The following is a 27,906-nucleotide window of genomic DNA, read 5'->3' as shown; positions in this document are numbered from 1 at the left end:
TAATAGCTAGAATAGGATTGGTTGCTATGGGTAACATATACACTTCTATAAATCCGAACTTTAGTAAATATACCAGAGGATCTATGTAATGAGTAGGTTAGAGTTTAAGAAACCTGATGCTTTCAGTCATCTATGAGGACTACAAAAGGGATTGGCCTTTGTCAAAACAGAGGATACCTAGGTGGATCACTTCTGTAATTAGGCATGCATGTACACTGGGGCTGGGAAACATTCCGTACAACGTGAAGGCACATTCTGCTAGATCAGTGAGCACTTTGTGTGCAGCATGACATGGAGTCTTAGCTGAGCAGCTGTGAGAACAGCAGCATAACAAGACTAGAAGAGCAGGCCATAGTGACCCCACAAATGGACTCTAGGCTACATTACCTAAATTACACGGGGCTAGGAAGCAAACACTGGTTGGTATAGGATTACCTTTAAGAAGTACAACACAAAAAGCACAACTTAAACGAATGGAGACTATTTTGCGCCATTATTATAAAAAATTAAAAAGGATAGTGTCTCTCCCTAAATACATAACCAGCAGAAACGATAAAGAATATCATATTGCAATAATAATAAAAATAATAATCAAAATTAAGACTCCCATGTCAATAGGGTGAGTAGACCTCTGGTTGGAGGTAGGTCCTATTTGTAATAGCACTGCTTTTCAGGGGGCCAGTTATAATTCAGTATATTTTCAAACACCTGTTATGAAAATCAATACTAAGTACTGATAGAGAACCGTGATATAGCCATGTAGCTTATAGCTTTTTATATACACACACACACTGTATAAGGAAAGGCTTTTGAATAACTTTTACAAGGCTTCATCAAGTCTATTATCTTTTTAACTTATAGATGCAGATATTAATAATGCATATACATAGCTACACATTGTCTGTCCTGATTAAATATTCTATTGTACTTTAACATTTAAGTGTTAGAAAACTGCAGAGCAAACATGATGTGACCTCCCTTGCATTACAAAGCAGAATATGATTGCATCCAATATCTGATTGGGGAAAACATTTTAAGGCAAAACTGCCATTGCATGAATCAGAGTAACCTTTACTAGTACTCAGGTGTATAGCTACTGCCATATACACTGAGTGGCTTAATTATTTAAGCCACCACAGAGCCGGCCCTAGCCCATTTGGTGCCCGAGGCAAGTTTTTGTCTGGTGCCCCCTAAAAACAGGTGGCCCTCCTTTTGGCCATGGGCCTAGTGCCCGCCTACTTTATTCAATAGTGACCTGGGCCTAGTACCCAGGTCACTTACACCTAATAGGGCAATAACTCCCTCTAGGGCCTAATGCCCCCTCTGTAGACCGGGCCTTGCGCCCGCCTATATGCCCACCGGCGTATTGCCCAACAGTGCCCCCACGGGCCTAATGCCCTTTTACCCTGGTGGTCTAGGGAGGGGGTATATGGTAGGCCACATGGAGGGCCTACCTGCTCCATTGGAAGAGGCTCCCCCGCCTGTCTTCCTTCTTGATAACAGCGACTTGTGGCCTCTTCCGTGGCCGACGGAACACTTGCCGCTATGCTCTCTACTGGAGGTCTTCACTCCTCCCTCTCCGCAATGCCTTTTCCCACTCGACGGCGTCTGATACAAGACGCCGTGAGTGGGCAGGGCTATGAGGCGGCGAGCCGCTATTGGCTCGTCACATCTGCCTCGTATTGGCTTTTGGCTCGCGGCCAGAGTCAAACACCCGCCGTGGCTGACGTTGTACCAAGGCTACCAGGTGACGGGCTACAGTAAGCCCGCACCCAAGTACTGCCTGGTGCGCCCGATGATTGACCAGCGCTGGGAACACATACTCAGTCCCAGCGCCGGCTACACGCCGCCTATGGCTTCCTCGGCTCTGGGAGCAGAAATAGCATCCCAGCGCCGGATGCTGATGTGCCCCTAGGCATTTGCTTATTATGCCTAGGGCCGGCTCTGAGCCACCAGGTGATTTTATGCAAAGTAGCTATTCCACAGATAATGCTGACATACTGTAGGATTTCTGAATCTGTAAAAGAAGGGAAAGAAGAAGGTATGCAGACTCTAATGAAGTGTAATGGACTTTGAATGTGGAATGTTGGTGCTCACAGCATTAGCAAAATAACTGCACTGGTGAATTGTTCTAGGGTGGCAGTTGGCAGAAAAACTGGGTCTGAGCATAAGACCTGTGGTCATAAACAGCTACTGGATGCTCTAGCGAAACGGAGAGTGAGCAGACTTACAGAAAATCTGAATCAGGGACCAATTCAGATGGCCTCTCAATGAACAGTAAAACTGGATACACACTTGCCATGTACCTAGACGATATGTCGGCCAGACAGGCTGACATATTGTACCGCAGGTACACATTGAGTGATGTAATAAACGACGGTGCGATCCCTATCGCATTCGACTGCAGGAGCACGCACAGAGTCCATACACACTATGCAGGGCGCCGGACCTAGAAAGGGGCACTTCTGCACACGCCAAAAAGGGAGTGTGGCCATGAGAAAAGGGGGCTGGTCTCTAAGACGCGCTCCCCTTTACATCACTCTTGGGGGCGTGCCTGCAACTTACGGATATGCCGGGCTGCCCCCAAGTTTTACCCTGACAGTGAAATCATGTGCCGGGGCGATTTACACTCTCAAGACCGCACGCAAAGTGGAAGAAAGGACCAGTGATAAGGTCATTATATACAGTTGTGACACAAAGTCATGCCTCATTAAGAATGCAGAAAAAAAACAAACACACCACATCAGACTAAACAGTTTATAAGCCATCACTCTATCGCATATGATACCCAGACCTTAATGTATAGATACAGTGGTGCAGTTGCTACAGCTGAGTCAATTGAATACTCATGGGGTTTAGAAACCTAGAATATATATATATATATCTATCAGACAGGTCAGATGACCCAAAGAATGTGGATGACAATGCACATTACCCTCTCATACATAACACATCTAAACAGAGGTTATGACCCTCTATAAAGGGCAAGCGGTACATGGTGACATAACAGAAGAAGTAGATACCAGAAATATTACAGGTAGGCTAATTGCACCAATCACCCAATGTCACTAACAACCTCCAACTAATTAGGACACTATACAAAGGGGGAAGGGAGAAACACTCAGCCGACTATACATAGTGTTATGAGATGTTACACTTACGCAGGATACCGTAATAAGTACAATAGGTGAGTGCATCTGGCCATGTCCATGTCTTCTATATAGGTCCACGATCAGCCTGCAACTAGCCCTGAAGCATCACTTAATGCAGATTTATGTTTGTAACTTCATAGGGTGTTAGCAGAAGTCCACGTTACGTGCTGCCTTGGGGCTAGTAGCAGGGCCTCTAACTGAATAACTCCAGGCACTTTACCCAGGAGCTGAAGCTGTATGGTAAAGCCTGCAGCTAATTTTTGTTGGAAATAAAAATAAAAGTAGTAGAAATAATAATTATTAAAAAAAAAAAAAAAAAAACCACAGCAATGAATCTATACCTACTAATAGGTTAGTATGGTGAAATATTAGTAGACAAAAAAAAAAAAAAAAAGGGGAAAAGGGTCAAACATATGTACTAAATAACATCTATAAATATTTCCCTCTAACTTTTAGGGCTCGCTCCAGTTAGGTGTGTACTCACGTGCTTCACGGCCACCCGGATTCACCTGAAAGTGCTCGCTGTCCCATAGGGCAGCAAGCAAATTCAGGCAAATTCAGTGGCGAGTCGGGCTGCGAAGGGTGCGATGTGCCGGGCCGTTGCCGGCGTTTTAACGCCGTTACCACGGCACATCGCACCTAATTCGAACAAGCCCTTAGCTGGAGGAACGTATATATGCGGGATATCCCCCAAAACACCCGTTCTCAACGGGTACTGATAAATATTAACTATCCCCGGCATGTAAGTACAGGTGACAGCAGCAGATATCAGATTTCTGTTGCAGTCTTCAATCTTCCAGGTTTCTATGGGGGCTGCTTTAGTTCCAAATTTACTAAGCTCCAGAATGCCTAGCCATGGCAGCTAATGCAATCTTCACATGGTGTTAACTGCTGTAGCCTATGGGCTACTCTTTGCAGAAATTACCAGGAGACCCTGCTAGACAATCACCACTGCACAGAGATGAGCCCTTTCCTGGCAAATGATGTTTAATACATTCTAGTAAATCTTAATCTCTTATTGCAGCAAATAGACCCAATAATTATAATTCCTTACCACTGCTAAGACCCAATAGACCCCCTGATGTTCATGACGGCTAGGACAGAAGGACAATTAGAGTCCACGCTGTCACTGACTGTAGTGCTGAAACAATTTGACACCACCCACCCCATAGTAAAGGGTGGAGCTTTGAGGCAATGGGGCACACTGGCGAACTCCTCAGGCCTCCAATGGGCCAGTTCTACCCTGCAAGTAACTGTACTAAAGACAACAGAAGCCAGTGTAACCTAATCCCTGACAGTTACCACAAGGTTTGTCTGTGATCCAGGAGTTATGGAGAAAGTACATTTCCTACATGTCAGTCTATCAGTCAAAATACTGTTACTCAGAGTACTCCGTGAAAAACGACAGACAGTTGTTGGTATGATTAGCTTACAATTGGGCAAGGCACGGCGCCATGTTAAAACAGCCTATCAAGAACGATACACATTACTGAATGCCTTTCTGCCATTTCATCTTGGATGTCTTCTCGCCACCTAAAGCTTACTCTTTAAAAAACAGAATGAATATTTCCACCAGCCGATAGTGGTTACAAACCCGATTCTCTATCACTGTTAATAACTTGACAATCAACCCTACCCGACAAGCTAGCTGCATAAGTGTACTCCTTGCCTCTGAACAGTCCTTTATTCCCCACATACAATCTGTTTCCAAATCATGTTACATGCATCTAAAAAACATATAAATATGACAGTATCTTACACAAGACATTGTAAAAAAAAAAAAAAAAAAAAAAAAAAAAAACTCATTCCCGCATTGATTATTATAATAGTCTTCCCAAAACAGACTCACTAATACAATCCTTTCTGAATGCAGCTGCAAGGCTGCTCTTCCTGGATAAACATTCATCGTCTGCTACTCCGCTCTGTCACAGTGATCGCAAATACGCGCTATAGCGCATATTTTACCCACTTTTGAGAACCGGGAGCTCACTTTTCAAAAATGGGTGGGTCCCCAGGGACACGTTCTGCTGCAACCAATCCCTGGCCACCAATTAAGTGTGCGACAGTGGCAGGCTGGGCCGGGAGGGGAATATGCCTCCAGGGCTGGACCCTTCTGTAATGAACCGGTAAGGCGGCCATAGACCACTATGTGTGGCAGTTAGAGAGAAACACCTCACTTTTGTCCGGCTCCCATTCGGCAGAACATCCCCCTTGGTTCAGTGAGACGCTGGTTTCAGCCTGGGAAGTGGGAATGTCGTAGCGGATGACCCCGGCGCCAGTTGAAATCCTGCGAGCTGGGACTTACTGTGTTATAGCCAGGAGCATGGGAGACGGATGAGGGCAGAAGGAGCATATGCAGTGTCAGATACCTTCTCTCCAACACCTCATTAGTGGCAGAGGCAGGGCGGGGATGGGTGCTTGGGGGAGGGGGGGAACGATACCGCTGCTGGTTTTTTCAGCACTAAGCGGAACTGGTCCACACGTGCCCGGTCCCAGGTGCGGTACTCTGGGTCCATGCTGCTGGACGTGGGCATGGAGTCTCGCTCGGGGCGCCCATAGAGGATGTCAGGGGGGACCTGGCTGACTGCCTAACATACACATAAAGTCAGATTTAACTGCAACAAGATCACGCACCTGGCTTCCCGCAAGTTCTGGGCTCATGCGACACAGCTATCACAGAGGACCAATAACCTCGGAGGAGGGCCCATCCGGGGCTAAACAGCATTCACTGCTTCTGTGCCTACTACAGTGATCTGTGCTAGCAGCCGAGGTCGGTCCAAACCGGAACATTTCAAAGCTGTGCAGATTTGTTTTTTTCTGGAGGGGAAGGGGGGGGGGAGGGGAGGGGGAGAAATGGGCTAGGTGCTGTTGCTACTACCACTACTACTTTAAGCTGCTATCTACCCTTACCCCCTACCTACCACCAACACTGCCAACCCTTAGCCTCCTCCTTGCCCCCTGTACTGTTCCAGCTGCTGTCTAACCTTGCCCCCTCCCTGCCCCCAGTACTGTCTGACCCTAACCACATCCTTGTACCCAGTATAGCCCCAGGTATCTACCCCTAGGTCCTCCCTACCCGTCCGTAACTCCCTACCCGGCATGCCCTTACTCTCTTCTACGCCCAGCTTTACACCAACTGCTGCTTGTCCTTAACCCCCTCTACCCCAACTGCTATCAGCCCCTAGCACTGTCCCAGTTGCTGCCTGCCCTCAGCCCCCCCATAATATGTCATGGGACCAATAAACTGTGGAGTAGGATCCCAATTTTATAAAGCGAGGGGTCCCAGGGACCCACAGTATTTTTGCTCAGCATGATCACAGCTGTCAGTCCCTGCTTTGGTTACCTGCATTATAGCGAATTCAATATAAAATACTCTTACTTATACATAAGGCTATTAACCAAACTACACCAAAATACATCTCTTCACTTATCTCAAAATATCTTCCAACCCGACCTCTCCGCTATGCACAAGATCTGCTCCCATTCACGGTTACAGAACTTTTTTTGGGCTGCACCCACTCTGTGTCCTCCCACGCACAATATAACTTTTCTCTAATCTCAAAACTTTCGAGCGTTCCCTAAAACTCAAATTATCAAATTCCAGAGCTGCCCACATAGCCTCCACAACCTATCCTACCAAATTACATCCCCACTATACAGTCCACACATAACGTTACATATTTTCTCTTTCTTCACTTTCACATCCTCCTAACACTAGGCCAACATTCCTGTGTGACTGGGTCATACAGCCCACCAAGAACCTCTGCAATCTGGCTGGATCAATATGCAATATATAGCACTTATTCTTGTTTATCAATGCCTATTTCCCTATAGACTGTAAGCTTGCCAGCAGGGCCCCTTACCTCTATGTCTGTCTATTACCCAGTCTTGTTTCATTACAGTGTGTTCCCAGTTGCAAAGCACAACTGAATATTCTGGCGCTATATAACTGTTAATAATAATATATATTTTCATATGGTAACCACAATTAAAAAGAAATTACTTTCAGATAAGATTAACGTTTATTTGACCTTAACTTTTGCCTAAATCATTTGACACCTTTGATCTAAGATAAAGGTTATGCTAGTTTTATCTTTACCATCTGTAATTTGATTATATGTCTTAACTTTATGTCGCTTATATCTTATAATGTGATTGTATTTGCTTATTCCTTGTATATTTCAAGGATATTATGTTGAAGAATCAATAAAAAATTATTAAATAAAAAAAAAAAAATAATGATTATTATACATTCTGCTCCTTACTCTGAGGTGGATTCCCAAAAGAAAGGCTTGTTCAATGCAATGGATTTCAGCTCTTGCAAGGTGTCTGTCAAGGTGGCACTGAAAAGCAGGGTTTGGCGCTGGGCAGGAACTGCTCCAAGGATTACCTGCAAGTCTTGAGTAAAGTCCGTGCAACCTTGTTCCAGGAGGCGATCTGCTTCATCCAGAACCTGAGGGGCATAAATATTAAGAGAACTAAACATCTAAACCAACGTTTATCAACAATCTTCTTAAGTGCTTCACTGAGTATTTTTAATTATGCTACTGTTATAACATGCATTAATCATTAAAAAGGCAGAATAACATTTCCAATATCTTACCAAGAACCTAATCTTCTTCATGCTGAAAGTATTAGAACTCCGAATGTGGTCGGCCAGACGACCAGGAGTGGCTATGACAACATGTGGCTTTTTGGATAGTTCCAAGGCTTGCGCAACCATATCTGGGTGGGATAAATTAAATATATTTATAAAAAGAGTACAAGAGATAATTGTCTATGTAGACTTTGACTTCTAGGTGTATTCAACATCATGTTTGAATATCACACTTCTTTTAAGACTTGCGTACTAAAGAGTGAATAATTGATACATACCCATTCCTCCAACAATAATGCAGTTCTTCAAACCTATTGGCTTGCCTATTACTCGAAATTGTTCAGCAATCTGATATGCCAGTTCCCTGTATGGGAAAGAGGGCAAGCCATTATCAGTCTACAAGACCAAAATCCACTTAAATTATCTGGAGAATGGTTGCGTTGTCATCGAACTTTGATCTTTAGTAAATTATTTGAAATTATTAAAATGGGAGAAGAATTATGTTTAAATGCAACAATGTATTTGTTCTGTTCAAAGCATAATACAGTTGGCAAATTTATGGAAAACAGACTATACTAACCGGGTGGGTGTGAGTACCAGGCAAAATATTCCAAAAGGATCCTCAGAGAGTGTCTGGAGTATAGGCAGTACAAATGCAGCAGTTTTTCCGCTGCCAGTTTTAGCACAACCCATGCAGTCCCGGCCTAAAAGAAAATAAAATTGCTGTCGGTTAAGACTGCCAGTACTGTGCATATTACTCCAGACAACACAAATGCAGAATGGAAAGCATTAAGTTAAATTAAACCACAACCTGTCCACCCATCTACAACTGAGCAAGAACTGTGGTTAAATAAACTATATACTTAAAAAAGGAGCACTATCTGTGGATAACTAACCACCTCTAAGTATACTGCTTCTAGGTAAACCATGAAGGCGATTAATAAGACATGATGGGGTTGTATCATGCAGTGGAGAAGTGATCATCCTCAGGCCTATTTCACACCTGCCGGTTTTGCACAGCCGGCAAAAAAAACAGGCAGAAGCTGGCCGGTTTTTCAGGCACTCAGTGCATTTCACGTGCAGCTGCTTTGAGCCGTTTTTAATGTTTTTTATCTACTGGGCATGCGCAGCAGCAGCTGCTGTACAAGCCAACCGGAGTGTGTGTGAATGACTAGCGTTCAGACTTTCAAGTCGCAGAGGTGCGGTGCCCGCACTGAATGTCATTCAGTGCAGGAGTCCGACCTCCTATCTCTGAACATGCCAAATTTGACGAGCGTCGTCAGGTTGACGGGCATGTTCCGTAGATAGTCAGGGTCGGCAAGGACCCAGCCTGCACACGCATCACTGGTCCTTGCCGGCTATCTCATTGCACGACTCTGAACAATGCGACCAAAACCCCCTGGTTTTGGTCGCATCGTTCTAAAAGTGGTGTAATGGGATAAGCCCCTTAAGGAAACATTGTTTCCTATACTCCACTAGCTTGCAGGGACATCACAGCAGCCGTCCTTCTCAGTGGATATTCCAGGCTGTAAGACGGCGACCGTGCCGTGTGAAAGGAACCAACCGCTTCCATCCACCACTAAATTTCACACTTGGTAAAAAAACAGCCAGATTTTTGCCGGTAGGTGTGAAATAGCCCTCAGGGTGGCACTTATCAAGTACTTTCTATTAAATAAGTAGACACTGATTGGCTGCTAAGGGCAACTTCATCACTAGTTCGGTGGGGGCTAGATCCAAGTTGACAAACATAGGGACATTCCTGGCCCCAAATCTCTGAACCCTGGGACATTGGCAACTTTAGAATAAGAACAACCACACTTGCTATAACCCGCCCCAGCACGTACCCTTCAGGATGGGGGGGATACATTGCTCCTGTACCGGGGTGGGCCTGCAGACCCCCATCTGCCTGCACTGCTGGATGAGCCACGGCGAAAGTCCCAAATCCGCGAAACCCTCCATGCCCGGGCAGCCACGTGATTACTGCGCTAATACTTCCGGCGCAGGCAGCGCGTCGACATACGGTCAGAGCGACGAGCTGCGATTCTACTCGGTTGTGCCAGGTCTCTGCCCCATAAGCAAGGATGTGTGATGTGCGCATGTGCGGCGGGTGAGCGCAGAGTCGGGCGGAAGTGCGAGTGACACAGGCTGCTGGCGGCGGGTGACGTGTCCGGCTCAGACATGGCTGCTCAGGGTGAAGTGGACGAGCTGTTTGATGTGAAGAATTGGTTTTATATCGGCAGCTACCAACAGAGCATCAACGAAGCCCAGAGGGTGAAGGTGAGGGGGTGCCAGGGGCAGTAATGTTGAGGTGTCACTGAGTGATGTCCTATATACTCTTATATCGCGCACATACAGTATCGTGTGTTTCTTACTTTTTTGTATGTTTTCAGCTCTCCTCTCTCCCCGTATCCGTCACTGAGTTTTATGTTGGCAAAATTAACTCGTTCATTGAGTGCCTTAAGGTGCATACACACTAGACGATTTTTTCAACTATATTGCCTATAACGACACATCATTACGACAATTTTGTTTAATCTCGTAGTGTGTATGCACTAGATTGTTAACTATATCCCCAGTCATCTGTATTTGCAGCACAATCTGGGGATATCGTTAGCGATGCCATCTGCTGTTCCCCCCCCCCCCCCCAATCCCCACCCGCACCGTCGCTTATCATTGCTGGCATCGGCAAGTGTTTATGTACTTATCCGATGTCCGGGCCTGCCAGTGCCGATATTGCTGGGTACACACATTGTTTAGTGTGTAACCAGCTTAAAGCAAATTGTATGAAAAGTATATTGGGAGTATTTATCAGAGCTGGGAGAGAGAAAATTGTAAAAAATAAATTACCAACCAATCAGCTCCTAGTTATCATTTTATAAACACAGCCTGCAAAATGTAAATTGGAAGCTTATTGGTTATTACTTTATAGAAACATAGAATTTGACGGCAGATAAGAACGGCTTGGCCCATCTAGTGTGCCCCTTTTCATTATTTTATCTCTCTCCAAGCTTTGATAAATACCCCCCTAAATCCATGAAGTACAATGTTAATGCCATTTTTCAGCACCAATTTTTTTTTTTTTTCTTTTTGGGGGGGGAGGGTAAAATGTGGGTCTATGCATCATCACTCAATTTATACAATAGCAGGTGCAAATTAACGTTCACTTATGTATAAATTGTCAGGATAATTAACATAATGAATAGGCCCCTTAATAATAATGGTCAGTGTTACTTCACATTAAACAGTGTTTTGACTAATAACACATTTCTTGGTTTCCTCCGCAGCCATTGTAAAGTGGTATGTATTTTTTACAAGGTTGTACAGGCTATACATTTACCTCTATGACTGTTTTTGTTCCGTCTTCTATTACATATTGTGAGGTTAAACATACAACGTACTTTAAGTGACCTCTCAAATTCATATATTTGGGGAGACATACATGTATTCATGAGATAATTGCCTATGTGATCTAGAAGTGTTAACAACTATCTTTTAACTTCTTTCTGTTGTCATATAAAACATCTCCAGTCTGTACAGCAAGTAGAAAAATATTACACAACTTAGCACATATCTATCTCTCTATATCCATCTGGTGCACGCACCCTTTCTTTTGAGTCCTCATTTATGGTTGAGCTTATTTCCCCTGCATTTTAAGGACCTGGAAGTGACATTAGGTGAGTGCAGAAGTGCAGTTCCATGCCCATGAAAGCCCCCGAACGAAGGAATTTGTCCCCTTGCGGGCTCGCTTCACTCGCCACTGGTTTATAATACACCTATATGTCCACGTGGATAGTAGGGAATGACGTTGGACAGTAACTGATGACGTCTAGATCTACTCCGTGAATGGCATCTAGGTACTACCCTCAATTATGCCACACATGCCCCTAACTACTGAGCTGTCACTACAAAGAATGTGAGCCGCTGCTCCACTCACTGTTCGGCTCTGCGAGTCACTAATCCAGTATCACTCCTGCATCTCAATCATCGCACTATGGATTGTACACAGGAACACTAATAGCAGTAAAGGTGCCCATCCACTAGAAGACATGAAAATGACTGTACGATTATGACATTGTAATCGTGCAGTTGTTTGTCAGTCTGTGATGAGCCTGCACTGAACGAGCAGTCGTTCAGTGCAGGCTCATCAATCATCTGCAAACATGCTCAACCTGACATTATCGTCAGGTTGACCAGCATGTTTGCACGATGATAAATGTCTAAACGACCAGCAGGCACGCGCATCGCTGGTCGTTTTAGACATTTTTGCAGACGATCTAGTGGATGGGCACCTTTTAAGATGTACAGTATAAAAAAAACTTGAAGACTAGAATCAAATAACACTAAAAATTGTTTGATTACTCCATTTCAGAACACATTGACATCTTCCAATAGTTATACGGATCTTCACACTTCTTAATGTTGAAATTCCTTAGTTTTGAATTATGTTGTTTGTCTCCCTGTAGCCATCAAGCGCAGATAAAGAGGTGGAAAGAGATGTATTCCTGTATAGAGCATATATAGCACAGGTAAAATATAATTATCTCATTCTGTTACATTCACAAGACTTCAAAATCCTTTAAACCTTTTATGGCTGATGTTTCCTTCCCTCTCTGGTTCTGGCACTAGAGGAAGTATGGAGTAGTTCTGGATGAAATCCGCGCTAATGCCAGTGCAGAGCTGCAGGCTGTCCGTATGTTTGCAGAATACTTGTCCAATGAAAGCCGCAGGTGTGTTTCTCACTTTCATTTGTGATTATATTTATTTCTATGTTTCTTGTTACAATCCTATTGCGCTTTGATGGGAGGTTTTCTTGCTATCACTAAAGCCAGATCATAAAGTAGTAAATCTATAATTGTTTCCTGGGGATAAGGGTTTAAAAAAAATTAAATTTTTATTTTTAACTTGTGCATAAATAAAACTTTAAAAGACTACAGTGTACTGAAAAATAATTAACAAATTGAATTAATTTTAGATGGTGTGTTAACACAGGTGTGGCCAAATGAATGTAGAATTTAGGGAATGAGTCAGGTGGACCAATCTAGGGGGGCAATTAAATTAGATACAATGGCTGTTGTGCTATTGCAAATGGCGCTAAAGCAAACAGCAACATCTCTAGTTTTTCCATGCAGTCCATATAGGTGCTGAAGAAAATGAGCTGTATTGCAGGTACTGTATATGGTGGATATGCAGCACTCTGCAGCACATCTCGTCAAATTGACCTGTCCACTAGGAATAAGGAGGGTATTTTTAGGAGCCAGTGTACATGAAGTGGCCTTAACATGTTAGATCCTTGGCATCCTGGCTCCTGAGATTTGTTTAGCGCTGTTTTTTTTCTTTTGTCCTGGAATTCTTTGCATGTCCTTTTCAACTAACATCATGTAGGTTTTATATTAAGTATAGTCATAAATCATACCAAAATACAGCAGGGACTCTTAAAAACATGCATGATTTACTATAGCCACCTCAGAAGTAAACCTGGACAAAGCAGATTTATGCAACTCATTTTACTTCAACTTCCAATCCAAAAATGTAAACCTTTAGATCTAGTCATGGATGCCTGTGAGTCTTCTGGGAGAGCTGTGCTCTCTCCTGCATCCTGAAAACTTCTGTAGTGAACTGAGGGCCTGATTCAGAGCCGCTCGTAAGCGGCCGCTCGTTCGCTCTGAGCAATGTTCGCACAACTGCGCATGCGTATGGGTCGTAATGCGCAAACCAGTCATTGCGGTCGGAAATCGTGCGCTCGCAAAACAGCGAGGGGCTGCTAATGTGATTGACAGAATGTCCCGTTTGTGGGTGGTAACGGGAAGGTGCTTGAAAACGGGGGAGTGGAGATCCGAACGCAGGCGTGCCAAACGGTCAAAAGGGCGTTTAATGGGAGTGCATAATTAGTAAAGGAGCGTCATCGACCACGTCACTTGGTTGTCTTTTAGCCTGAACTGCTCGCAGTGATAGCGGTAAGAAAATCCTACCACAAGCACTGCGAGCAGTTCAGATGCCTTTCGATGTACCCGATTAATCTAATACCGGAGATGACGTGTGTTGCGAACGGCAAAGGGGCATCTTTACAAAATAGCGAGCACATTTTTCGCTCGCTCAGACATAGAGGCGTCAAAAAAACGCAAAGAGCGAGCGCTCAATTTAAATAGCTGGCCCCTTTTTTGGAACGACTGTCCGCAAATAGCGTCCGGCTCTAAATCGGGCCCTGAGAGTGTGCTTGATGGTGCTATTTGCTGCGAATCATGTCATTGTGACCCTGCTGCGCGATGCTGCTTTGGGGCATTCCACAGTGCGGGGTACATGATAATGCGAATTGCCACACTCTCTGCACATGCTACTGGGACTTCAGTATTAAACAAGTATGAATATTGAACTCAGGGTCTCATTCAGACCCGCTTGCGAGCGCAGGACGCTCGCAAGCGGGTCGATGGCACCCAAATGCGCATGCGCACGATGGAGGCTGCTCCGTCGTGCGCATGCGCGAGACCCGGCGACCCACAGCTATGCGAGCGTCCAGGAGGATGCACCAAAAAACAAACAAAAAACGCCCTAATTCAAAGCGGGCGCTCGTTCAGAGCGTCCGGCTCTGAATCAGGCCCTCAGTCAAGAAGAGAATGTAACAGATTTTTTAATCTCACTGGGCAAAGGCTACCTATCTTATCCTTCTAAACCACAAAACTATGTACGTTTATGTAAGAAAATAAAGTTCTCCCTTTTTAATATTTGTGTTTTTACATATTGAGATGTATTTAACAATCATGTAATCCTGACTAAGAAAAGTCCCACTTGAACCAGCATAAGCAATAGCACAGCATGGATATCTACTCTCCTCTATAGCTGCATATGCTCTCCAAGTTGCGTAGGGACAATTGCAGGAGCAAATACAGTTCGCAATCTGTTAAACACCTGTATTAAAAGCAGCTGTTCTCATACCCCTGGTGTGCCAGATAAGTGCAGCTGTTTCTCTTTGCTTTTGTTTGGCTATAATATGTTGTTTCATTCCTTCTAGAGATGCTATAGTCTCTGAGCTGGATAAAAAGATGGCTAAAAGTGTTGATGTCACTAACACAACCTTCCTGCTGATGGCAGCTTCAATTTATTTCCATGATGGCAACACAGATGCTGCCCTGCGAACTCTTCACCAAGGAGACAGTCTGGAGTGGTACGTTGGCAGTCTGCTGTCCTAAAGAGCACATCATTGTCTTTAGTATTGTTCAGTTGACAGGAAATTGCTTAAGCTAGGTACATACTATACGATATATTGGCCAATCTTGCTATCCGCAATGGATCACAATGACCATTGTATAGTGTGTACACCCAATCCATTGTTTTGATGAATAGTGTTTCCTGCGTCTTTCCATCTGATGTGCCGCACATCAGATGGGACGAGGGGATGTGCGATGAAGTTTGCTAACAATAATACTGTAATGATATATCATACGGTGGATTGTGTGGTGTGAACGCTGGGACGGTATGTCGTTACATCATATCGGCCATCGCAAGATCACTGGATCGTTCAGGTATGTACCCAGGTTTACTCTAGTGTGGGAAATGACATTTCTGCCTTTTGTTAGATAATGTTTGTTTGCCAACCTACTTTCCTTTCCCTGCATTATGGCACTGCAGTCAGGGATGCCAAGAGAGTTTTTTGCCCTGAAACTTAGGGGTTGTGAACATGCATGCGGAGGCATGGCCATGCTCCATTGCATTTATTGGGACTCTATCCAGAAACTGCATAGCTTTGCCTCCTTGGCAGCCCCAGGCCCCATGACATTATCAGGTACTTTGTACCTGTGCACCTGACTACAATAAGAAAATACATGTGATTATGTGAACAGGGAAACATTGTGCCTTTTAATATACCTAAACATTACAATTTGTTTTGTAGAGCTCTCTTTTTCCAGAATTACAGTAAGTAAGTGCCAAGCCATGGCTGATATGCTTTGTTTATAGTTTATTGTCTTACAAATACATTATTCTACATCATTGAACGTAAGACATTATTCAACATTATTTGGCCAACACTGGTTCTGTTCCAGCCGTAAACGGCTTATATATAGCTTTTCTTTGACAAAAAAAGCACTTATGCTTTCCCATAAATGCAGATGTATACAAATATACAGACAAATGAAGGTTTCCTTGGGTGCCAGAAATTTTACTGATTAATGTACAGAAAACAATATATTCAAAGAACCCTATTAGTTATAACTTCCTTTTGAAACTAAAGCTATCGTTGGAATGCTTTCTTTAAAATCTGTAAATATAGGTAAAATTGAACCCTGCAGAAAATGTAGCTATAAAATAATTGCTAGAAATAAGGTGCATACACGGTCAGATTTGCTAGATGAACAATTTTACCAATGATTTCATGAACGATGAACAATATCTGACAGTATTTAAATTAATGAAATCATCAAAATCTGACGGCAAACAGTCAATTTCAGAGATCGTTATCTGACATGCGGGAACGCGCATTGTTCGTCGATGCATGTCAATGATAAGAACGATTTTTACAATCGTTATCGTTCATTTCTTTAAGAAAATCTGACCGTGTGTATGCACCAATACATTAATTTAGAGTATTTACACTTGTTGCAACAGTGACATCTGGTGGTGATACAGAGCAGGAGCAGCATACCAAATTGAACATTTGGAAATCTAGTTCAGCTAAATAAGTAATTATTTGTGCATATCCTAAGATGTTTCTGTTACTTTGATTTAACCACTTAACTATTTTTTTTCCTGAAACTGGTCAGAAATTGTTTAGTTTATTCAATAAAGTTTAGAAAGTACATTTATAAGTATATTGAAATATTTTATTTAAAAATGCATGCCTAGGGGGCATCTCGCTTAGGCTCCCATCGTATAATCACTTCCTCCCCCCCCTCCCTTCCCCATTTCTGAAATGATTTTGCACTGCATCATAAGGATTTGTGTGTGGGTGTCGGTGTCTTAAATATGTAAAAATCTTTCTAGAAAGCAATCTAGCATACATGTTAGATGTCTCTGGTATAGAGATATTTGTGTTGACTGTATATTTATAATCTTTTTGTCAATTACAGCATGGCAACAATAATCCAAATACTGCTGAAAATAGACAGACTTGATCTGGCTCGGTAAGCACCCTTTTATTCCTTTGTTTATGGAGTTAGAGTAGAGGTGGTACTTGGAGGCCAGATGAGCAAGAGAAGGTGCATAATGAGGAATCAGTGGTCCAGGAACAGAACCACGTGGGACACCAACATATAGTGGGAGAGGTGAGGAGGATACTGAAGGAGCAGTGTCACAGTTAGGAAGAGAAATAAAAAGGAAATTGTCACAAGGTGCAAAAAGAAGTATTCTAACAGCGGACACAGTGAGGTTTTTAATTGGAATGCTATAATAGCTTAGTATGAAAGAAGGTAGGTCATGAATAAATAATGAAGGTGGAGAAGAGAAAAATAGATGGATGAGTATATATAAACATGCAGCCTAAACTTAACTAGTTTGCCAGAGTAGGTTTCAGCCTAACCAGTTTTGAGCATTTTTTTAAATGTGCCCTTGGGTGATATAGCGAGCCTGCCTGATTAATTCCCTCTGCTTGTTTGTGAACAGGTCTACCCACAATGCCTCCTAGTAGAAAAGGATGCATCACAAGATTCCTCCTACTAGTTTGTGGTTAAGCTATACTCTATTTTCTTAATTTGTTGCTTATTAGGAGAAATCAAATGGTATAATAAAGTTGACTGAATACTATAATTAACTTGGCGTAAGTAGACGGCAAAATATATCTGGCTAGTAATCCACTCATGTGTCTCACAGACTTAGAATATGCTATTAACCATGGACTGATCTAGATTTTAGCATATCGATATCTGCTCCTCCCCTTCACCTCCAGGCCATAAAGATTTGGATCTTTCCCTCCTATGTATTTGTCAGTGGGCTATTTCATGTCACTTAGAAAATACAGACCTTTCTCTGTGTCTTAAGCAATAAATTGAAAATCCTTTTTTGCATCATGCTTGCAAGGACCAGTCTAGGCCAAAGTCAGCTCAGGACAGAGTTGCATCCAGGATTCCCTGATCAAATCATAGTTGTGTAACTGTCGTCAGTCTAAGCTTCCTCCAGTCTAACATAGCAATTGCTCTTAATGTCCCTTCACCCAGACTCAGGACCTCATTCAGAGTCTGTCGCAAGCGCCGATGCGCTCGCAACCGACTCGATGATTAGTCTGCCCCGGAACGACAGAGAAACACTGTCGCTCCGGAGCTCGCTACCAAAGGGGCGGCTGTCGATGTTGTTCGACAGCTCGCCCCGTTTGGTAGGCGGGGGGGGGGGGGGGGGTGGCAGCACGAACGGAGGTGTTCCCATGCGAACGCCTACCGTTTTGTGGGCGCCCACACTGACATCATCAATGATGTCAGTGGGGAGCTTCCTGCTCAAACAGAGCAGGAAGCTCCCTGGGACTTACGAGTGCCGAGACCCAACCTTGGGGTCTCATCGTAAGCCCCGATGGTCGCGATGGTGTTGGTCGTTAAGCTGTGGGTTACCACTCACAGCTTAACTAACGACCAGGAGGCCGCACTTCAAAAAAGAAGCGCCCGCCCTCATTCAGAGAGAGCGATCGCTTCTTGCGACCGACTCTGAATGAGATCCTCAATGCCTAAGTGCAGCAAATCAGATATCACTTCTTGATATGAGTGGAGCTTGCAGGACAGGGTCACTTGCCTTTTTGTGACTGCTTGACCAACCATCTGCCAGGGGATGTGTATTTTAGAGTTCATAGTACCAACCAGGAAAACAGGTCCATTTGCTCAGGTTCTGTGGTCTTCAGACAGCTTGTGAACTGAGGGGGGCTTCTGCAGTGTTAAATATTATTATTAGTAACAGCAAAAACTGCAATTGTAATGTCAGTGGTGACGACATCTCTAGGCCTGATTTAGAGCTGTACGCATTTCCTATGTCCACGAAGTTGAGCAACTTTTTATTTTATTTTTAGTAGCTGCGCATGCGTAAAAATTCCTAAAAACTCCTATGGCGCATGTGTTAGACAGAGTGCACGGACAAAGGTGCTGTTGCGTTCAAGACAAACCGTATCAGAAATGTTGTGGAGAAGTGATGGGCATTCCTGAGTGGTGCCTGGGAAATGGCTAGACATGAAGGCAAAAGTGGTCCGTTCAGTGGGCGTCTTATGGGAGTGTTGTGGGAGACTCATAGGAGGCCGTATTCAGATGGAGAAACTACATAGGGCTGACACAAGTTTCCATGGTGGTGTATAAGTATTACTGTGTGAAGAGGCGCTGAAAGTGGGCGTCTCTGACCTTTACACATTCAGCCACGCGGATGTCCACAGGGAGAGGACCTTGCATAAAGCCGCAGGTGGCCAACCACCAAAAGACGCTGCTGCGTGCTCTTCTGAGGCCCTTATATGTACAATATATATTCCTGAAAGAGTGGTGTAACAAGAAAATAATACTTAATCTATGCTATAGCCTTTTTAGAAATATAATTGTTTTTTTTCTTTTCCAAATCAAGCAAGGAACTGAAAAAAATGGTAGAAGTAGATGAAGATGCGACACTAACACAGCTGGCAACAGCATGGGTTAATATTGCCATGGTAAGATTTGTGAAAACTATTTTTGTAGACACATGGTTACTCCTGGGAAATGTCCTTAGCTGATAATGGCTAAGCCATGTGGCGTGTAAGATAGTGTGATAACCAATGCTTGCTGCTCTTGACTTGACACTGCATTCAGTAGAAACCAATTCTATGACTTGGCTCTTCCCCAGTGTCTGCCCTTGTTTTATCTCCTCTATAACTCCTAATGAAATCGAATCCTTGCCTTTAATTTTTAATTTGTGATTTATATTTAATAATCTATGCTAATGCTATTTAGTTCTAATCTCTACCACCCAGTAAATCAGACAGGGAAAAAAACATAATTTCCTTGGCAAAGTTTAACTTTCATTTCCATGCATCTCACATAGCTAGAATTATTGTCCGAGTGTGCCATGATAGTCTGTTAATACTGTGCCATGATAGTCTGTTAATACTGTGCCATGATAGTCTGGTAATAGTGTGCCATGATAGTCTAGCAATTCATTAATGTTTCATAGACTGAGACATCTTACACTGTGGTGTATCTCTTACTAGTGTATCTGTCTTATTCTACCAGGGTGGAGATAAATTGCAGGACGCCTTCTACATTTTCCAAGAGATGTCTGACAAGTACTCCTCCACTCTCCTGCTGCTGAACGGACAGGCAGCTTGTTACATGGGGCAGGGCAAATGGGAGGATGCTGAAGGAGTCCTGCAGGAAGCCTTGGATAAGGTAGAGGTCAACGTTCACTTCTATAATTAATGAGTGTTTGTTTTCTGAATGTACCTGTTAGTCAGAAATCGGTTTACCTGCCTCTTTTTGTTTTTCTGTTGTAGGTTTGCATTGTGGGCCTGATTCAGACCCGCTCGCAAGTGGGTCGATGGTGCCCTAGTGCGCATGCGCACGACGGAGGGAGCTCCGTCGTGCGCATGCGCGAGACCCGAATAACGACGGGGTAGCCGTCGTTATGGGTCTCGCACCAAAGGGGGCGTGCTGTCGATGGTGAGTGACAGCATGCCACCTTTGGTGGGCGTGCCGGGGGCGTGGCTGCCAGACGGAGGCGTTCCCATGGGAACGCCTACCGTCTGGGTCTGGCCCCACTGACATCACTAGTGATGTCAGTGGCAGTGATTTGGCTCTGATAGAGCCAAAATCACTCCAGGGCTTGCGGTCACCGAGACCCTACCGCAGGGTCTTGACGGTCTTGACCATCGTGACCATCATCATGGACGCTCGCATAAGCTGTGGGTGGTAACCCACAGCTATACGAGCGTCCAAAAGGCCGGAAAAAAAAAACATGCCCTGATTCAGAGCGGGCGCTCGTTCAGAGCGTCCGGCTCTGAATCAGGCCCTGTGTGTATTACACTGTTTTGGAAGACACAACTTCCCAAACATTTTGTATATGTATTGAACTGGATATGTGCTTATGTGAGTGGGAGTGCAATACCTTTTATCCAATTGCTTTTATTATTCCATTTATGTATTTATTTGTGCATGTGCTTCTGTGCAATAGTAGCATTGGAATTGCTCTGGGGATGATAAGGAGTTGGATGGCATTTGTTTCCAAACTTACTTAAAATGCATTCACTAAAACACTGCAATTGTATGCATATACAAAGTTCCAAGCTATGACAGTAGCATCTTCGGCAGGTTTACATTAGGCGTACACCTAATATCGTGTTCACCCTGCACCTGTCACAACACGTGCAGTTCCTCTTTCCTGCCTGGAATGTTGTTATATGCTCTGGTGCTTCTAGCATACTTTGGTCTGTATCTGGTTTTTTTTGGATTAGCTGAGTGCTAGAAGCACCAGAGCAGAAAGCGACACCCCAGGCAGGAAAGAGAAACTGCACGGGTTGCAACAGGTGCAGGGTGCTAGAATGAAGACTATCTAATACATCAGGCAGCTATAGGAGCAATTCGTTCTGCCGATGCCTGGGTTTGCGGCATTGGTGTAATCCATGTTGGACAATCCTGTCACAAACCTGTTTGGAAACGGCGAGTCTGGGATTTTTAACATGTTGTATTTTGCCAATCATCGATGTCCACGGATCGGCATCAGCAGAATGGGGAATCGTCCCATAGATCAGAGGTTCCCAAACGCGTTCCTCAAGGCTCCCCAACAGTTCAGGATTTAGAGATATCCGTGGTTAAGCACAGGTGGTTAAATCAAATTGACTGAGGTACTAATTTATTCACCTCTGCTCAACCATGGATATCTCTAAAACCTGAACTGTTGGGGGAGCCTTGAGGACCGTGATTGGGAACATCTGCCATAGATGTATTTCTCGCATAATACATTTCCTCGCAATTTTTTTTTATTTTGTTTTTAGAAAAACATTATGAATTCACTTATTGGGGTTTAGTTGAAAAATAGAAACGTGAAAACAGTGGGTGTAACTATCCCACCCTCATATGAAAAGAATGAAAAATCTTGCTACAATATGCTTACAAAATCATATGATTTATTAACTATGATGAAAACAAATCACATTTCTTCTTCAGGGTCAATAGGGATACACAGGGATACCATGGGGATATTCTGGTTGGAGACCAGGCACCAAACAGTTAAAGCTTCAGCTCCCAGGATGCCTCGGGTCCTCCTCCATAGATACCCCATCCCTAGCCATAGGACTTCAGTTGTTCGTTTGGTGCGGCAGGATCAAGATGCACCTTTGTAACAGGAGACTGCTCAGGCAGTCCTAAGCTTTTATTTTACGTTCTCCGTTTGGTGCGGCAGGATCAAGACGGATCTTTGTTACAGGAGACTGCTCAGGCAGTCCTAAGCTTTTATTTTACGTTCTATTATTTTTATGTTTTTGGGTTGGCAGTACTAAGCGTCTGAATTAAGACGCATGTACTGCGACTCCATCTACCTCCACCGGGCCGCAACACCAGTAACTGGGCTGGTGATTTCGGCGGGTCACAGCTGAGCTTGCTAGCAGCAATGCTGCGACCCGGACTGCAACAGGACACACAGAGATGTCAGGTAAGACGATTCCTCGCTTACGGGGGAATCGCGAGCGGCAGTCCTTGCTTCTGGTGTCAGAGACGCACCAGAAGCCACTGCAGTCAGGGCCTGGGATTGTCCACATCCTCACTACACCACCGGGGCCGTATCATCTGACGCCGGAGATCAGCAGCAGACGCTTCTGCTGCCACGAGGCCAACGTACCTGGCTGGTTAATGCAGTTTAGGGGAGTAAAGCACTCCCCCGCCAGCACCTCCCCCGACCCAGATGCAGTCCCTACGAAGGGTTTTGCACGCCTAGATTGCTCTGCTTACCCTCCACGTGTATATGAGACTCTCACGGTCCACGCTCAGTGCGCCCTGTAGCTGTTGGTCTCAGGAGGGTTTGGGTCAGCCTCCTTGTATACCGCTCCTTTGTTTAAGGTATATGGTGCTCTATGTCCTACCATTCCTTTGTGTTTGTGTAGTTGATTTAGAGTCGATTGTAATTTTATTACATATGCATTTTATGTGACTGTTTGCTAGCTGCTATAATGACAATTTTTTTATTTATGTCTGTCAATTATAACTATCACTGTTTTACTATAACCATCCAATTAGAAGTAACTAGCTAGTGCTAGCATGCATATGAACCAGCAATTAATACGGCTGACAAGTATATACAGTCAGGTGCATAAATATTGGGACATTGACAGAATTTTCATATTTTGGCCTCTATTCAAAACCACAATGGCTTTGAAATGAAACAAACAAGATGTGCTTTAACTGCAGACTTTCAGATTTAATTTGAGGGTAATTACATCCAAATCAGGTGAACGGTGTAGGAATTACAACTGTTTCTATATGTGCCTCCCACTTTTTAATGGGCCAAAAGTAATGGGACAAACTAAACAATCCTAAATCTAACTTTCACTTTTTAATACTTTGTTGCAAATCCTTTGCAGGCAATTACAGCCTGAAGTCTGGAACACATAGACATCACCAGACGCTGGGTTTCATCCCGGGTGATGCTACGCCAGACCTCTACTGCAAATGTCTTCAGTTCCTGCTTGTTCTTGGGGCATTTTCCTTTCAGTTTTGTCTTCATCATGTGAAATGCATGCTCAATCGGATTCAGGTCAGGGGATTGACTTGGCCATTGCATAACATTGCACTTTTTAGCCTTAAAAAACTCTTCGGTCGCTTTTGCAGTATGCTTCGGGTCATTGTCCATCTGCACTGTGAAGCGCCGTCCAAAGAGTTCTGAAACATTTGACTGAATATGAGCCTATAATATTGCCCGAAACACTTTAGAATTCATTCTGCTGCTTTTGTCAGCAGTCACATTATCAATAAATACAAGGGAACCAGTTCCATTGGCAGCCATACATGCCCACGCCATGACACTACCACCACCATGCTTCATTGATGAGGTGGTATGTTTTGGATCATGAGCAGTTCCTTTTCTTCTCCATACTCTTCTCTTCCCATCACTTTGGTACAAGTTGATCTTTGTCTCATCTGTCCACAGGATGTTGTTCCAGAACTGTAATGTCTTTTTTAGATGTTGTTTGGCAAACTCTAATCTGGTCTTCCTGTTTTTGAGGCTCACCAGTGGTTTACATCTTGTGGTGAACCCTCTATATTGACTTTGACACATATACACCTACCTCCTGGAGAGTGTTCTTGATTTGGCCAACTGTTGTGAAGGGGTTTTTCTTCACCAGGGAAATATTTCTTCTGTCATCCACCACAGTTGTTTTCCGTGGACTTCCGGGTCTTTTGGTGTTGCTGAGCTCTCCGGTGTGTTCTTTCTTTTTAAGAATGTTCCAAACAGCTGATTTGGCCACACCTAATGTTTTTGCTATCTCTCTGATGGGTTTGTTTTGATTTTTCAGCCTAATGATGACTTGCTTCACTGATAGTGACAGCTCTTTGGATCTCATATTGAGAGTCGACAGCAACTAATTCCAAATGCAAATGTCACACCTAGAATCAACTCCAGACCTTTTACCTGCTTAATTGATAATGAAATAACGAGGGAATAGCCCACACCTGTCCATGAAATAACTTTTGAGTTGATAGTCCCATTACTTTTGGCCCCTTAAAAAGTGGGAGGCACATATTGAAACCGTTGTAATTCCTACACCGTTCACCTGATTTGGATGTAATTACCCTCAAAAATAAATCTGAAAGTCTGCAGTTAAAGCACATCTTGTTTGTTTCATTTCAAAGCCATTGTGGTGGTGAATAGAGGCCAAAATATGAAAATTCTGTCAATGTCCCAATATTTATGCACCTGACTGTATATGTGTCTGTGCGGGCCTGTATCTGTTCGCAATTGTGCAGACATGCCCTTACTTAATACTTGTCTTACGGTAAACCGCCTGTCCGTTGCAAGCTTTGTATGAGTGTCAGATGAAAACAAATCTGCCTCTGCACATGTTTGTGGCCTGTTTTCTGGGCCTGAGCAGAACCTGTTTGTTTTCTACGACATGCAAATTGGCGTGAATCTAACTCTGCATCAGTACCTATCAGTGCAACCATTTGACACCATTTCTTCTTCTTTGTCTTGCAGGACAGCAGTCACCCGGAAACTCTCATTAACTTCATTGTACTGACCCAACACATCAGCAAACCACCAGAGGTGAGGGAGGAAAATGTCTAATTTTGAGATGTAATCATTAGGTCGACATTCAAATGTTGAATTTCAGACAACTACAGGACATATTTTGTAAATAAATAAAGTATGGCAATTAGCGTCTGGTTAAACAGAGCAATAATCTATGATATGGTGACATAAGATTTACCTCCTGGCTTTCAAATATATCCTGCTCCTTATGTGTACCTACATTTTAACAACTGCGTGAAGGGTTTTGGATTGGATCGAGTACTGTATGGCCTGCAAGCCATACAGACAAAGATTCTTAAACTATAGTTTGCTTTTTTTGTAAGTTATATTAATCGGGTATTTGTAATCATGCATGTTTATATTTGAAGGCTAGTTGAAATCCATACATCGTACATCACCGATTTTTTTATTTAATGAAAAAAACTTTTGTATAACATTTGGGGGGAGGAATTCAATTAGCAGCGATAAATTACAGCGGCCAATTGATCCCCTGGGGGTTATTCAATTTTCCCTTATCGGAAATTTTTTTTTCACCTGTGGTAACAATTACTTTGGGGAAGGGAAGGGAAGAGGGGTGTAATTGAATTGGTCGGGAAAAAAAATTACGGTAAAGTGCGCGCAATTGAATTTCCACGTTAATCTTTTCTTTTCCTGATGCAACATACATTTGTAAAACCTTTCTGGTTGTATTATCCCTCACTCACTGACCCCTACATTGTGATCACAGTATAAAAGAAATAATACACTCTAGCTGCGCTATCCAATGATAGGGTATCGGGGGTAATGTCGGAGCAGGACCAGGCTAACCATCTGAGTCGTGATAAATGCGGGAGCCACTGCAGATATTGTTACGGTTTTGTGGGTATGACACTCCAATAAAAAGTGTGTGTGTGTGTGTATGTATGTATGTATGCATGTGTATATTAATGTATTATATATTCTTCTTATATTCGGATGGGCCGTCATTATATATATATATATATATATATATATATATATATATATATACACACACAGCCAGTGACACACAGGCTGGCGTAGTGTATTTTATTGTCCTGAGCTTAGCACCACTGGCTGTGTGTGTGTATGTATGTATGATATAGATATATATATATATATTCTATCCAAGGAGGCTAAAAAATAGCCAAATGAGGGCACTCACCGCACTAAAGAATAATGATTCAATCGGATTTATTCAAATAATGATATTCCACCATCAATATAGTCGACGTTTCGACCCCTAAGGGTCATTATCAAGACACATCAGCACTGACAAATATCCAGCATGTTGACAAAAGGCATTTTGTGAGTTGTCAGATCTGCATGAGAGAGACCTTAATTGCTGTCATGTTCTCATTGTCTTACTCAAGGTCACAAACCGCTATCTGTCTCAGCTGAAGGATGGACATCGAAATCACCCATTCATTAAAGAATTTCAAGCAAAGGTAGTGAGACAGCCACCATGTCCCTATAGACAAAGCCCACACATCTACTCCCCTGTTTTCCTACAGCCTACGCCCTTGTTGGTTGCACAGATGTATGAGTGTGTATAAGCCACCCCCCCCTTTCAAATGTTATATTAGATATTAAACTGTTGGTGACAGGACAATGTATTGCGGGACTACCTTATGGTGTACATCCAGTAGCAGATGAGATAACAACAGTACGATTACGACATCCCCATCCCCTGCAGTGCCTACACTGAACGATTAGTCGTTCAGTGTAGGCACCCTCCATCATTCCCAAACATGGACAATTTGTCGTTATCGGCAGATTGACCTGCATCTTCAGCCGATGATTGAACGACCAGTGGGAGCGCGCATCGCTGGTCGTTTCTGACATTATTGTGCACGATTAATGAGCGATTGCACGATTACGTTGTAATCGTACAATAGCTCATTAATATCTGCTAGTGGATACGCTTCTTAAGAGTGCTTCATATATCTAACTTTAGCCATATAGTTTGGTAAACATGGGACTGCTCTTATCATATAGTACTCCACCAGAGAAGTTGTGCAGTTCCATCAGTAGACTGTTGACAAATTGATGATAGCTGTGTTGACTGCACAGTCACATGGCTGAGCAGGGGAACATGGAGAAGGCAGTATGTTTTATGGGGGGTTTTTTTGGAGTGGAGGGGGGCGCTTCTGGATGAGAGTTTTGTTACAGCGCAGGGGAGTATTTACTGTGTCCTTGTAAGGATTATCCACAAAAATCTAAAAACAAGCTATGCCGCACTTGACAAAATAATAGTAGTCCCCTCTGACCACTAAATTGAGGTGTAGATAGAAATTCAGTTCACACACCTATCCTTGCATAGATTAAGTAGCCACAGCTGTTTTGGTGGGGTTGAAGGGGGGGGGGGGAGCACAGCCTGGCAAACACACATAGTTATACAATGCAAAGATCAGGGGGGATGAGGAGAGACCAGTGCTAGACCTACATAAGAACTATGGTTTTTCAAAGAAGAGTTGAAGTACACCCATGGGAAGTACAGCGTACTTCCCATGGGTGTATATAGTATTTCTTTCTTTTGTAGAAGAAACACTTTAATGCTTTTAGGGAAAGTCATTGTTTTTTATAATAAGTAATTGTATTTGTCAAACAATGTTCTCTTTGATATTTAAGCTATTCTTTTAAATATTTTAAATGTACATACTGTAATTTAAGATACATTCTTGGACTCTTTCTTGCAGGAGAATGAATTTGACCGCCTTGTCATGCAGTATGCCTCCAGCTCATGAATTGGATCTGATTTAATTTATGGTCACGCTGTGAAATTTATACCTGCTTCATACAGTGTCATACAGTGTCTGGCAGAATACCAGGTTGCAGAAGTATAATCTGGGGAGAATTCCCTACCCGTAATGGCATTTAATATACTGATTATTCCCTTTGGATTGCTAGATTACTTTGAATAGGTTATTCAAAGCTGACATGTTCTCCAGTCATATTTTTTCTTCTGCCATAAACATTCCCAATAAAATATTTTTTCTTTCA

General features: G+C 43.3%; 2 protein-coding genes across 2 annotated transcripts in view; one reads left to right on the top strand and one right to left on the bottom strand.

Annotated features, from left to right (window-relative positions):
- Positions 1-9,849, bottom strand: part of DDX49 (DEAD-box helicase 49) — a 26,194-nt gene extending 16,345 nt beyond the window's left edge. The window contains exons 1-5 of the mRNA XM_088460329.1: positions 9,594-9,849; positions 8,330-8,453; positions 8,028-8,113; positions 7,756-7,877; positions 7,418-7,605 (exon numbers count right to left, since the gene is read on the bottom strand). Coding sequence (XP_088316455.1) covers positions 7,418-7,605; positions 7,756-7,877; positions 8,028-8,113; positions 8,330-8,453; positions 9,594-9,708 — 635 coding nt within the window. The 5' untranslated portion in view covers positions 9,709-9,849. The remainder of the gene's footprint in view (positions 1-7,417; positions 7,606-7,755; positions 7,878-8,027; positions 8,114-8,329; positions 8,454-9,593) is intronic.
- Positions 9,788-27,906, top strand: COPE (coat protein complex I subunit epsilon). The gene is made up of 10 exons (XM_088460330.1): positions 9,788-10,026; positions 12,213-12,275; positions 12,376-12,476; positions 14,756-14,908; positions 16,809-16,862; positions 19,261-19,342; positions 19,902-20,057; positions 24,853-24,921; positions 26,277-26,351; positions 27,603-27,906. The coding sequence occupies exons 1-10, from the start codon at positions 9,928-9,930 to the stop codon at positions 27,648-27,650; spliced, it is 900 nt and encodes a 299-aa protein (XP_088316456.1). The 5' UTR covers positions 9,788-9,927; the 3' UTR covers positions 27,651-27,906.

This window comes from Taudactylus pleione, unplaced genomic scaffold (genome assembly GCF_031769625.1).
Source record: "Taudactylus pleione unplaced genomic scaffold, aTauple2 ptg000044l, whole genome shotgun sequence".
NCBI classification, from domain to species: Eukaryota; Metazoa; Chordata; class Amphibia; order Anura; family Myobatrachidae; genus Taudactylus; species Taudactylus pleione.
The sequence above is the reverse complement of the archived record's forward strand: the minus strand, read 5'-3'. Positions and strand labels throughout refer to the sequence as shown.

Bases quoted from the DNA above. Each gene is read 5' to 3' on its own strand.
- COPE (XM_088460330.1), top strand. From the start codon at position 9,928: ATGGCTGCTCAGGGTGAAGTGGACGAGCTGTTTGATGTGAAGAATTGG. The intron at 19,343-19,901 runs GTAAGATTTGTG...TTATTCTACCAG, and splicing joins CATGGGTTAATATTGCCATG to GGTGGAGATAAATTGCAGGA. The intron at 20,058-24,852 runs GTAGAGGTCAAC...TTTGTCTTGCAG, and splicing joins TGCAGGAAGCCTTGGATAAG to GACAGCAGTCACCCGGAAAC.